Consider the following 11,961-nt stretch of genomic DNA (forward strand, 5'->3'; position numbering starts at 1 on the left):
ACTAAGTTTGTAAAATTGGTTGTAAAGCGATTAGATTTACGTTAAAACAATGCGGATCAAATACGAGAATTCTCGTTTTTTCGCTTGTCGCGAATATGCTACTCTAGAAGTATAAACAAATGTAAGTAATAAATTTAATGAAACTTTATTCTTTAAAATTGAACACGAGACTTTCGGTAACTCAAAGATACTAAATTTGTACATTTTGGCCAGGCGAGTTTTGAAATACAGCATGTCTAATTTCGGCGTGTATCGACTTAGATTTCTTCGCGGTTCTTAAAGTGTTAACCTATCAACTTAAAATATGATTTATTTATTATTTATACTACCACTTGCTACATGATTTATCCGGGGCCTAGATTTTCGACGACAGGTATAATTTCTGTGGCAGCGTAGCCTCGAGCTTCTAGGACCGTCTCTTCTTCAATATCTATCTGGATTTCAACTCAGCGCCTAAGATTCTATCAGATGTTCTTCGCCCAACTTTATATCTTTTCGCAATTCTTCGTCACCGAATTTTTCTCTTCCCGCTTTCCAATAGGCGATGGGCACGCTCGCAATCCCGGTAAACAATTTCTCCTTCGCTCCAATTTAACTCCGATTAGCTGTCATTCTTATGGAAATCTGTGTAAGAGTAAAGAGTTTGGCAGGCCCATGCCCAATCACCCCAAAAAACTCTCGCCCTGTGTCGGCCCGCGCTAGAAGCTTTTCGTTGATTGGTCGTCTTGAATTAATATAAATGATTCAAAGTTAAATATTTATTAAAAATATATAACTGTTACATTGATGTCTACTAACCGTTGCTCAAACAACCTCCACCAACACGCTAAAATACTCTCAACCACATCATAGCACCAGGAATTGATCAATCAGGCCGCGCATAAGCCTGTAAACAGTTGCGCCTCTCCGCAGCACGGGAATGATTCTCTCTAGTAATTCTACCCAAGCACTGCTCTAGTTTGCTCTTCCTACTGTATCTGTCAACTTCTGCGCTGGCCTATTCCGCTAGCGGATCCCAAGACTCCAACTCCTGACCACCGAGAGTAAGCCTCTTGGAACCGGCTACCCGATCTCGAATTCTAGTGGCACCTTCTGGCTCACCTGGAGCATCTCCGGTCCTCTGCGTTGCCGATCCTTCGCGCTGGTGTTCCTTTGCGCTATAAGCACTGTGAACTGTGAGGGTAGATTCTTCTGTGCTAGCTAGCACCTCTGTGTAGGTTGGCTTCTCTGTCCTGGGTGCTGGTCCACTTGTTTTCCGCAAGTAACTGCACTAGATGCCTCCACTGCGCTGGTAGCTGGCGCACTTGCTAACCACAAGTCTGAAGCTTGAGAATGTCCCTCTCGGTTTCTTATAGACGTGTCTGGGTCCATAACCTGTTGAAAATGCGAGTTTCAGTGATGGAATTAAGTTGATTCTTTATTCGTATTCTAAGTAAGGTTCTTTACTTTACACTAGTGATTGCTAGTTCCAGCAGCGATTGTCAATACGGGAGTTCCAACAAGATCTTATTTATCGTTCTTCAGGCTCTGTCCCGTCTGCAGGGCCGTTCAACGGTCCTACGCCGTTTGGCATAACATAGAATCCCGTTAAACTATTAGTCTGCCCGAGCAGACTTTGATGCCTAAATCGATAGCAAACAGTAATGCGCTATCAATGCTAAAATGATAGCAAAATTCAGTATCGCATTTTTACCGATGGCAAAATCAGGTTTCATTGAAGCATCAATATGTCAAAAGATGATGTTGCTAAACTGTTTTCTCTAGTTTCGCGCATATAGATTCCAATTTCCGGCTTGTTTCGTTCTTCGAGCATTTTTATCTAACATCTATTCACTTTATTTTCCACACATTTACCATAATTTCCACGGCATTTCGTAATAAAAGCATTTTAATCCCCTTATCTTCGGATTTTTTGAGGCTTGACTGGACTCCGAGTTTCTATTTGCATTTTTGACCTCGCGCAATACGAAGGTATTTGTATCTCATTGAGGTCTCATGGTGCGCTCAACGTCCTGATTATCGGAACCAACCTTGGCGTTGAAGTTGCCTGTGGATATGAATATCACTCTTCGGAATTACCTCCCTGTTCAGTCGACCTCCCTGTTCAGTCGACACTAGAACTGTTCTTTCTCCGGCAAATCGACAGCATCGACTGGCGCATTACAATTGATTTGCTTCAAGATTTTTTATTGGTGTTCTAAATCTGGTTGTTCTGTCGTTTATCAGGAAATCGTTTAATAGGAAATCAACTTATAGTTCATTACTAAAACTACTAATTAAACTATTGTTTCTGAATATCCTTCTACCATTCCTTTTATCATTATGATTGAACCAACACTTACCTTTTGGAACTATCGTAATTCCAAAACAAAGTGACATACCTACTGACTCTACCACAGATCAACTTATACTCTGGATTTTTTTCGATGGATGATAGATACCAATTTAATTTTGTTTCCGATACCTAACATCTTATCTCCCACGACTTTCGTTAAGCAATTTTTCGAGCGCAAATCAGCAAATTCAACAATCACTTTCAAAACAATAACCGCTTTGGAAAACAGTCAAAGCACAGTTTTCGCGACATTCAAACAGTAAAGCGCGCGCGATCTCGTGTATAAACAAAAATTATCTTTTCAACCACAAAAAGATAGTAAGTAGTTGACAAACGAATTAGAAACACGCGTGCCACAGTTGCTCACAACTAAATCACATTCAAGCTGTGAAGAAATTGTATTTATCTACAGCCGCGCCTGTTCCTTCTTGGCGATAAGCCAAAAAGATCTCGATTTATTACGCAAACCTTCATGCTCTGTTTGTGTCGCAATTTCAAGGGTCAATGCTCAATTGTAACTACTTGTTTATGTGATGCCAGCCCACAAAATAAAGTAAAGAAAACTATGACGATTTATTTTTGTAACATACATTTTAATACATCAATTTTATACCGGACTGAAATAATTTGGGTCTTTAACAACTCTAAAAGAGAAAATAATGCACTGATGTAACTTAAAAGCAATAGATGAATGTAACAAGTATAGACATAAAATGCTGTTTTTCACCGGTCATCGTTTTACTCTATGGTAGTCTCCGTTTTATTGTTTTTCTTTCTCTCAGTAATTTCGCTTGATTGATATCGGTTTGTGTTTTCAATTTCACTGATAATTTTCTGTGCGCTTTTCGAGTTTGTGTCGAATGGACGGTTAACGACAACGAACGTCGGAATTCTGCTTTTCAACTGTTTAGAGGCCAGACTTTGGGCCTTGCCCTCCCATGAATTGCCTGTTGTAGAAGCCGTTCAATTGTTCCAGGAGGATGAAGGTCAGCACAGTGTGTGGTCCCAATCGAGCGTAGTAAGCAGTGAAGCCCTTCCAAAGCGCGAATATGCCTTCATGTTTTACTACCTTCACTATCACATCGATGGTATTTTTGTACGGCGCTACTTCACCAGCGGCCACTTTCATGTTTTGAATTCTGCAGAACGTTCAAATGATTATTAGAAAAGTTCCAAATACGCAGTACGTTTATCGAGTCTTACCGAGTTTTGGCAATGTCCACCGGTAACGATGCAGCTGTTGTCACCAATCCAGAGAACATACTGGCAGTAAAGTGAAGACCAATACCCTCGGTGAAGTAACCACTTTCGACTAGATAACTCTTGGCTTGCGAATAGGATGCCAATTGAGCCGCGTTGACCACCATGGCCCGACCCATCGTTGGTATACATCCACGCCAGAGAGCGAAAATACCTGCAGCAACCAAATCATTATATTATTATATTTAATCAGAGAAAGAACGCATAATCTTCGAAAGGAAACCATTTATACCTTCTTCTCTGGCAATGCGAATGAATGCATTAAAGAAATTCGTATAGTTGCGTCGCTCAGCCACTGGAAGACGGCCATCGGCAGTCATTCGGATAAGAATAAGCTCGCATGGATTGCCGACGAACGACCCGATTGCCCCGGCAATCATACCCATGCCCATCGATTCCAGTAAGTGAGGAGCTCTGTTCGTTTTTCTGAATTCAAAATGGTGAATAACAAAGATTATGGTTAGAAATTATTCAAAAAGAAAAAAAGAGAGCTTATAGTCTTACATGCCTAGCTCAATTAATTATTTTTCTGCATTTTCTTAATATTTGAAATTAAAGTTTTAGAGGCTAAAAACATTTGAAGCTGTTTAGATGACTTTAAAAATCTCTTGATAGATTATTTAGAAGATTTTTTTTTTGGAAAATTTTGTATCCTTCTTTCCATCCAAAAAAATGCTTACGTACCCCCAGATGAAAAATGGGTTTCGAATGACGAAAGCATTTCGTGCAATAATATTTTTCTCTCAACTCAAACGTAGGAAGGTTTTCGCAAAAATAAACATCCCACTTATGGGTCGGTTCTTAAAATATCTCTTGTCACAACTAAAATAATGATATAAGACGAGGATACTTACTGCCGATAGGTATCGTTGAGTGACGTGTAGACGCCGAGCCGAGTAGTGGTATAGGTGGCTTGTCGCATGATGGCCGCACTGAGACCCTTGTACAGCGCGAGGGTCCCTTCCCGTTTGACGATCTTGGTAATGGCATCGAATGTGTTGTTGTACTCCTTGGTTGCGCCACCAATGCCGGAAATCTGCATGCGTGTTTTGATTAAATCTAGCGGCTGCACCACGCATGTTGCCCCAATTCTGTGCCAAAACAGAAGAAAACAGATCTTCGATTAACCGTCATCACTCGAATAGTCATGCATTTTGTACCTATGTACTATGTTATTTTGGCATCATGACAAGGGGTAAATACGCAATTCATTCAAACAAGCGGATTTATATCCGTTGCAGACGTGAAACCCAATTTAAGATCACATGAACTGAGCTGAGAGCTACAGTTACGCAACGAATTTCAGTCCTTTCGTTTGCGAAAATTTTTCAAATTTCCATCAAGATAGATAAGTTTTAATGTTTTTTACGAACTTATTCTTGCAACATGCAACAATATTTGTCCATTTATATTTTATGCTTACAATCCAGTCTGATGTCGCGTATGAGTTTGCACTAAATGTTGACAGAATTGATTAACAGTATCAGAGTCTAATATAGCCCGCGAGACGTTAAGTTATCAAAATAAATTGTGTCAATTGGTAACTGGGATATTTTCATGTGGAGCTTTGATGGTTGTACGTCACTAATTGGATTCAATGATATTCAATATAAGTTTAAAAAAAATATCCGCACCGATACGCGATTGACATTGACATCCTCGTAATCAGTGAACATGACGTGAAACTCGATAAAATAATACTCGATGGATAAAAAACATAAATAAATAAATTTTTAAAAAGACAATAATTGTTTTATAAATCATCCGTTTATCAGCAAGTATGAAACGTCTTCAGGCAAGAAGTTTAACAAAATTTATTCGTGAAAGATTATAAAAACCCTTACATCATCTTAATATTTACCATGAAATACCTGCACAACGTACAGGAACGTGCAGCGATAACGGTGGAGTACATTGGTTCATATTTCGATTTGGCGTGGAGCAGTAAACAGATAAACGCCAGTTTATAAAAGCAGTCCATATCAATCTGCGCACTCGACGATAAGGTTTATATTGCATAAATCAGAACTACACAGTTATTGACCTATTGTGATCTTTGAACCGAGATTTCGATTTGGAATAGCTTAGCCTTTTAATTGCTTCATCGAAAAATGTTTGAAATGATTTTTGTTCATGTTTGAGAAAAATTACAACCGTGATACAAATTAAGTCTCAATCACTCTGAAATTGTTCATAATAATTGTATCCCTATATGTATTATGATTGAAGTGATTGAAGTATAAGTTTTATATCACAATGAAAATGTACCTAAATCATATGGGTATTTTGCAGGCATTTCAAATGGCTTTTAATTTTAATATTTGATGAAGCTGGTGAATAATTAATTGATTGTCCTTGACATTGAATTCAATTCAATGCCCACATAGTTTCGAGCCATAGTTATACGCTTTACCGTAGTAGTAGTCTTATGATGACGGTCATTGATCTATATTTTCTGCTAGAGAACGTTGTTCGTCAAGAAAAAAAAGCATTGAACTTTTTTTGTCCATATGTCGAACCAACGTGCGTAGCTCCAACATTCATTACGCTGATCATAAAAATAGCGTTTCATCCCCGAAAAAAGTTAGGTAACACTCGGAAGTCTCAATATGCAATATGTATGCCTACATTTATCATTATACCCCCGTCAATGATCATTACCAAATTCTCACCCTAAAAACTTACCCTGACAATCCTCCAAAGAGATATTGAATGTACGCTGGCTTCTTCTTGTCGCCCATACTTTTGATTTGATGCAACTAATGCAGAACAATCACAAATACAATTTGGAAATCCGGTTTCACCAAAAATATTGAAGTTGAAGATTTGATTAATTGAAAACTAGCAGACGTAAATAAACAAGGTCAATTTAACCGCAGAGTGCCTTGGAAGATTATCCGTGAGTGAAACTGCTTAATTTGCTATAGGGATGCCGGAAACTAATCACACTGATAAATAAAGGAAATATTTGATTTGATGGATCCAAATACTTAGGCCGTAAACATTTCCGAGGGCGCAACCGAAAGGAAGTGAAGTGAACAAAGTACTGAATAATCTAGAGACTCTCGTCGTCACCTGCTAGCAGTGACTACTGTGGCGGATGGCAATGGTCAAACCAGCCACAGCCAGGCATGCATCACATCATCAGTTTTCTCATTCATTCTCCACCGCACCGCACACATGAGCGTGGTATATAAGAGGCGTGCCAACAGTAAATAAAATACATTCACGCGCTTCGCTGTTTTGACCAGGGTTGTCAGATGTTTTTTTAAAAAATCTGTATCGGCCTCATGAAAAAAACTGTATTTATCTGTATTTGAACTTAAACCAAAAAAAAAACTTCAATTATTGTTTTCTATGTTAGCTCATTGCTCAATATGCAATTTGGAAATCAGTTTTAATGGTTTTAACGTATTCATTATTCAAAAAAATAAAATTTAGTTCATTAATTGAACTTAATCAGATGAAAAATGCATTTTTTTGGTCGCAATCTAACAACCTTAGGACAAAAATTTAAAAGTTCGTCACATTTAAGCAGCATTTTGCTGAGCATCCTTTCATTGAATACATAAATCTTTAAAACTTTTAATTCTCTAAACCGGATCGCGAAATGCGTGAGATTTAGCTCAATGCTTTGAATATATAATTCTAAATAATTATGTATTCCAATAATTATGAATGTTATTCTGAATTTACATTCCTGTTTACTGAATTTTTTCAATCTTATTTCAAAAATCCTAAAATTCAAAAATGTTTATTTAAGTACGGAAATTGAATTCATGTTATGAGTGAAAGTTGATTACACAATTACTATTGAGAAATTTGAATCTGATTCAATAGCCTAGTATTTTTATTCTAGTATAAAAGTCGAACCCTCACCTGGATATAAATATGTTATCGGTAATAAAAACAAAAATTTATTTTAAATTCAAATTCAAATGTTTAAAAACTTAGTTGATTTTGGAAGCTTTTGGCTTCCTAAATTCAAATCAATCAGGTTTTAAATAGAAATTTTAATTTATTCTTTTTATACCCAGTACTAAACCTACATGAATATGTACAACATATTTTAAACCTTTCTGTTATCTTCCATTCAATCAATCATTCATATATCCTGCTAAGATATTTTAGTTCCAAAAACACAACGCTTTAAAAAATTAAATAATATCTATTTCTGACATAATTCAAGAAAGTCTTTGAGAATTTGATATTGAAGATTTTAACTTATTTCCCAACCTTGCCAAAGTCTACAAAATGTTTTGAGTCATTCTCCAAGAAATACGAAAGATTGTTATTTGTTCATTAAATTTAGGTCAAAATTCCGATTTTTTTGTTGAATGAGAATAAAAATGACAAAACGGAAACTTTTATCACTTTTTCCTACGAAGTCAAAATAACTCACGGTCCACGAGAAAGTCGATGGCTGAATTGAAACCATTTTTTTATATCTTTGCCATGAAGTTTTGCCAGCGAATAAATTTGATGAATGTATTTTTCAACCTATTTTTAGTATTCATATAAAAAATAAGAGCTTATATTGCTTGAAATTTTCTGCCACGTGTTATTGATAAAAATTTTAAATCTTATTTTTGAATCCTTGCCACATTTAGGATTAACTACGAAAAATTTCGTCTTCTAAACATCATGCTAAATGTTACACTTAGAAAAATAACTCAAAAACTATAAATATTTACCTATAATAATTTAACAATATTCTGCCATATGAAACTGGACACATTAAGATAAAAAAATGAAATGTAATATTGACTTCAGTGATTGTCTTATTGTAACAGGTTCAATTTCAAGTTCTGTTTATTAAATTTTATTAATAATTTTCACATCAGTGCATGGACCATAAAGACAAATACTTTTTGTTATCGTAATGAAATATCAAAACTAAATTTTGAGAATTTTTCCCTGTATTTATGAACTAAAACTCGTTTCATTAAGTGGGTTAGCTTAAAAAAAATAACTGCATATCGTATAAGAAATGGTTTTGTTTTAAAATTCTTAAGTGTGCTCCTACTTTATTCAGTTAAAGAGTTTTGGATTAAAAACTGACGATGCAAACCTAATTGAATCTGAAATTAGAATTTTCTATATGATTCTCCATCTATTTTTTTTACTCTCCTAAAGTGATAATCCTTAATACCACCCTACTCTATAGATATCAAACTTAAGGAGAAGAGATTTTACGCTGATTTTATTACCAAATTTTGTGTACTCTGTTAGGGGGATTCACCGTTAAAACAATTAAGTTATGCTGTTGAAAAAAAGAGACTTTTGAAGCTTCTACTAACCTAGAATTAATGATAAGTCATAGTAATAGTCGTCACAAAAGCTTACTTGTAGAAGTTAAAGGTCTGGATAAATTATTTGTGCTGTTGCAAGCAAAGGACTGAAGCAACTGTCAAATCACATACAAACGGACCGTACCGACTTTTTGGAACCAGAACGTCAGTTCCCCTTTGATTTCAATGGCATTTTGGTACCAAAACGTCAGTGCGGTACTGAAATGTCAGTTCGAAAATTTCTTTCTCTTTCAGCCCCTTGGTTGCAAGCGTATACTGCAGTTGGAAAGATAAAGGTTTAAAAAGATTTAACTCAGTTAGCCCATAAAATACGATTCATCAGCAATTGATTTTGTTTTTTTCTTCTTAAAAATCTGTATAAATCTGTATCAATGTTTAAAAATCTGTATAAAAATCTGTATCTGTATCTTATCTGTATTGACGATGAAAAATCTGTATAATACAGAAAAATCTGTATATATGACACCGCTGGTTTTGACGTTCAAAAGTCAGCTGATTAATCAGCGCAGGGCTGATTTTTATTTCAATTTTAGAACATAATTAGGGGAATAGGAGGTCAATTCAGGCCTGGTTGTATTCCAAATTGAAACTGTAACAAACCAATATTTTTGGTCCAAATAACGTTACATCTATGAGCTTCGAAAATTTTTATATAAACCAGAACTATTATTTAAAAAAAAACTATATACATATTTGGACGAATATGATGAGTTTGGAAATCATTCCCAACTACCTTATACAGTTTAATACAGTTTATTTGATTCGAACTGATAAAACGGCGCATTGAACAGCATGATGTTATGAGATTTATGGTTAAAAAAAAATTAACACAAATACATATAGGATCTCAATGAAACTTTTTGTTTCCTCGAAGAGATTCCATTAACTTAACACTCAGCGCGCATCTCGCACATGGAAACCGATAACTTTGAAACTGAAATTTTCAGAACACTTTCATGCGTTTTTGCTAAGATAAACATCATGTTTCAGAATCAATTATGATATTTCAGCAACATTTCAAATCATTTAAAATGATTACTGCACATGGTAACGTTCTGGTTGTAACATTGTTTACCTTTTTAAAGAACTTTGGCAAACTTGATTTAAAACTTTAATCAGAAGGAGGGAGAAGAATACGCAATATATGGGTTGAATTCTGTAAACACCCGGTGAGTAGAAAAGTTTTTTCGTGTACACTTTTTAGTACAGGCTGTACACAAAATCCAAAACAAAGCTGATGGTGCACGTGTTCTTGAGCGTTTTGAGAGTTGTTTAAAAAAGTTATATCAAAAGATTTGTTAGAACAATAGAAAAACAAAACAATAAAAATTCTCGATCTTCTGTGATGGACGCCGATACACCAAACATCCCTGAACAAAGCGTAGTGTCCGAGAACGACAACAAAATGCCCGAACAGATGAATACAGATGGATCGGGTATTGAAACCGTTACTAGATCCGATATGGACTCTTCAGAACCGACATTGAGCGATAAACAGGAACCAATAGAAAAAAATGTGGAAGAGGTAAGTTCTTTAACAAATTCAATCAATTTAACACTCGCTAAGTAGGATATTATAAAGAAGTTTTTTTTTTCCTTAACATGACTATAAAGTTAATCGTAACTAGGCTGCGTAAAAGTTTATAAACAATAAATTACAAATTACAGACCATTGTGCAGAAGCCTTCCGATTTCCCCATGATTCCACGGGCGACTGTAGCATCTGAAAAACCGATATCATACCAAGCACAGATCGCAAGCGAGCAAGCGGTTGAAACGAGAGCCATTATTCAAATAGCAAATAGCTCCCTGTCGCTTCTTTCGCAGTATAGCAGTTCAGAGTCCGATTGTAATATAACGGATTCCGAAGATGAACAACCCCGACCGAATCTGGCTGTTCCAAATCAACTGCAAAACAGGGCTGTTTCCTCATCGGATGACGATAGCTCTGACGACGATGATGTGGTTATCTCGAACGTTGTTCCTGCTACCAGTAATTCCATGCATCGTGGAACGGATGTTCCAATCACGATAAGCGATGCAGAAAGTAGCTCAGATGAGCATGCCGATGAGTAAGTTGGTCAACTTTTTTTTTGTGCAAGTCTTTTTCATAACCATTTAAATTTTATTAGGCCCGACTACGAAATGTCGTCGGAGGAAGATGCACCGGCAGTTCCGATTGTTCCTAAGCCTACCGAAGAAATATTCACGCACGAACTTCCACCGATTGAGGATTTGCAAATTTCGGTATCAGCAACACAATGTAAGCAGATTGGCCAGATTCAATCAATTGTAGCGCAGATTGTCATCGTTCAATCGTACGGTGGCGTGGAACTGCTCAATCTCGAAACGGTTTTGTTTTTGGAGCAAGGCAAACGTTGTTTGGGCAAGATTTTCGATGTCATCGGTCAGGTTCAGGCCCCCATGTATTGTGTGCTATTCAATACACGTCAGGAGGTTCTTAGCAAAGGAATATCGGTCGGTGCTCCTGTCTATTGCGCCCCACAAACCGAACATACATCTTTCATAATCCTTTCCGATTTGGTTAAGGACAAAGGTTCCGATGCCAGTTGGAAACACGATGGTGAATGTCCCGAGCATGCTCTGGATTACTCAGATGATGAACAAGAACGGGCAGCAAGGCGACAGCGCCGAAACCGCACCATTTCTCAGTCTTCAGATCCTCCAATTCAACAACCACAGCAACATCCTTATCCGATGCACCGCCCTAGAGGCCGGGGTCGAGGAGTCCCACAGCGGCGTTATAACGATCACAGCTGGCACCACCGCATAACACAGGCTACCCAAATTCCACCTCCCCAGCAGCGAGTTATCAATCCGTTCGCAATAGCAGCTGCTGCTAGTCAACCGCCACCACCACCCCCACCACCGGGTGGATATTATTGAATGTATGGAACCCTGTTCAAGGTTCAGCTTTCCTCTAAGAACAAGAATTAACTTGTTTATCTGTTTTAAATATAAGTTTGGAATTGGAAATTAAGTTTGAAATCTGTGAAATACATTATGCTACAACCCTATTCACTTGTCATTTGA

At 36.9% G+C, this 11,961-nt stretch overlaps 2 protein-coding genes across 2 annotated transcripts; one reads left to right on the plus strand and one right to left on the minus strand.

The window, feature by feature from the left end:
• Positions 1-2,907: 2,907 nt before the first annotated feature.
• On the minus strand, positions 2,908-6,699 carry LOC129745405 (mitochondrial 2-oxoglutarate/malate carrier protein-like). The gene is made up of 5 exons (XM_055738471.1): positions 6,281-6,699; positions 4,450-4,686; positions 3,828-4,021; positions 3,539-3,749; positions 2,908-3,474 (listed from the first exon to the last, which is right to left on the minus strand). Exons 1-5 carry the CDS (start codon positions 6,334-6,336, stop codon positions 3,243-3,245), a joined length of 930 nt encoding a protein of 309 aa, XP_055594446.1. The 5' UTR covers positions 6,337-6,699; the 3' UTR covers positions 2,908-3,242.
• A 3,424-nt stretch (positions 6,700-10,123) lies between these two features.
• LOC129746407 (H/ACA ribonucleoprotein complex non-core subunit NAF1) lies at positions 10,124-11,961 on the plus strand. The gene is made up of 3 exons (XM_055740050.1): positions 10,124-10,432; positions 10,576-10,979; positions 11,040-11,961. The coding sequence occupies exons 1-3, from the start codon at positions 10,253-10,255 to the stop codon at positions 11,812-11,814; spliced, it is 1,359 nt and encodes a 452-aa protein (XP_055596025.1). The 5' UTR covers positions 10,124-10,252; the 3' UTR covers positions 11,815-11,961.

Source organism: Uranotaenia lowii, chromosome 2 (genome assembly GCF_029784155.1).
Source record: "Uranotaenia lowii strain MFRU-FL chromosome 2, ASM2978415v1, whole genome shotgun sequence".
Classification (NCBI taxonomy): Eukaryota; Metazoa; Arthropoda; class Insecta; order Diptera; family Culicidae; genus Uranotaenia; species Uranotaenia lowii.

Bases quoted from the DNA above. Each gene is read 5' to 3' on its own strand.
- LOC129746407 (XM_055740050.1), top strand. From the start codon at position 10,253: ATGGACGCCGATACACCAAACATCCCTGAACAAAGCGTAGTGTCCGAG. The intron at 10,433-10,575 runs GTAAGTTCTTTA...TACAAATTACAG, and splicing joins TAGAAAAAAATGTGGAAGAG to ACCATTGTGCAGAAGCCTTC. The intron at 10,980-11,039 runs GTAAGTTGGTCA...AAATTTTATTAG, and splicing joins TCAGATGAGCATGCCGATGA to GCCCGACTACGAAATGTCGT.
- LOC129745405 (XM_055738471.1), bottom strand. From the start codon at position 6,336: ATGGGCGACAAGAAGAAGCCAGCGTACATTCAATATCTCTTTGGAGGA. The intron at 4,687-6,280 runs GTAAGTTTTTAG...GTTTTGGCACAG, and splicing joins CTCTTTGGAGGATTGTCAGG to AATTGGGGCAACATGCGTGG. The intron at 3,750-3,827 runs GTATAAATGGTT...TGGTTGCTGCAG, and splicing joins TCGCATTGCCAGAGAAGAAG to GTATTTTCGCTCTCTGGCGT.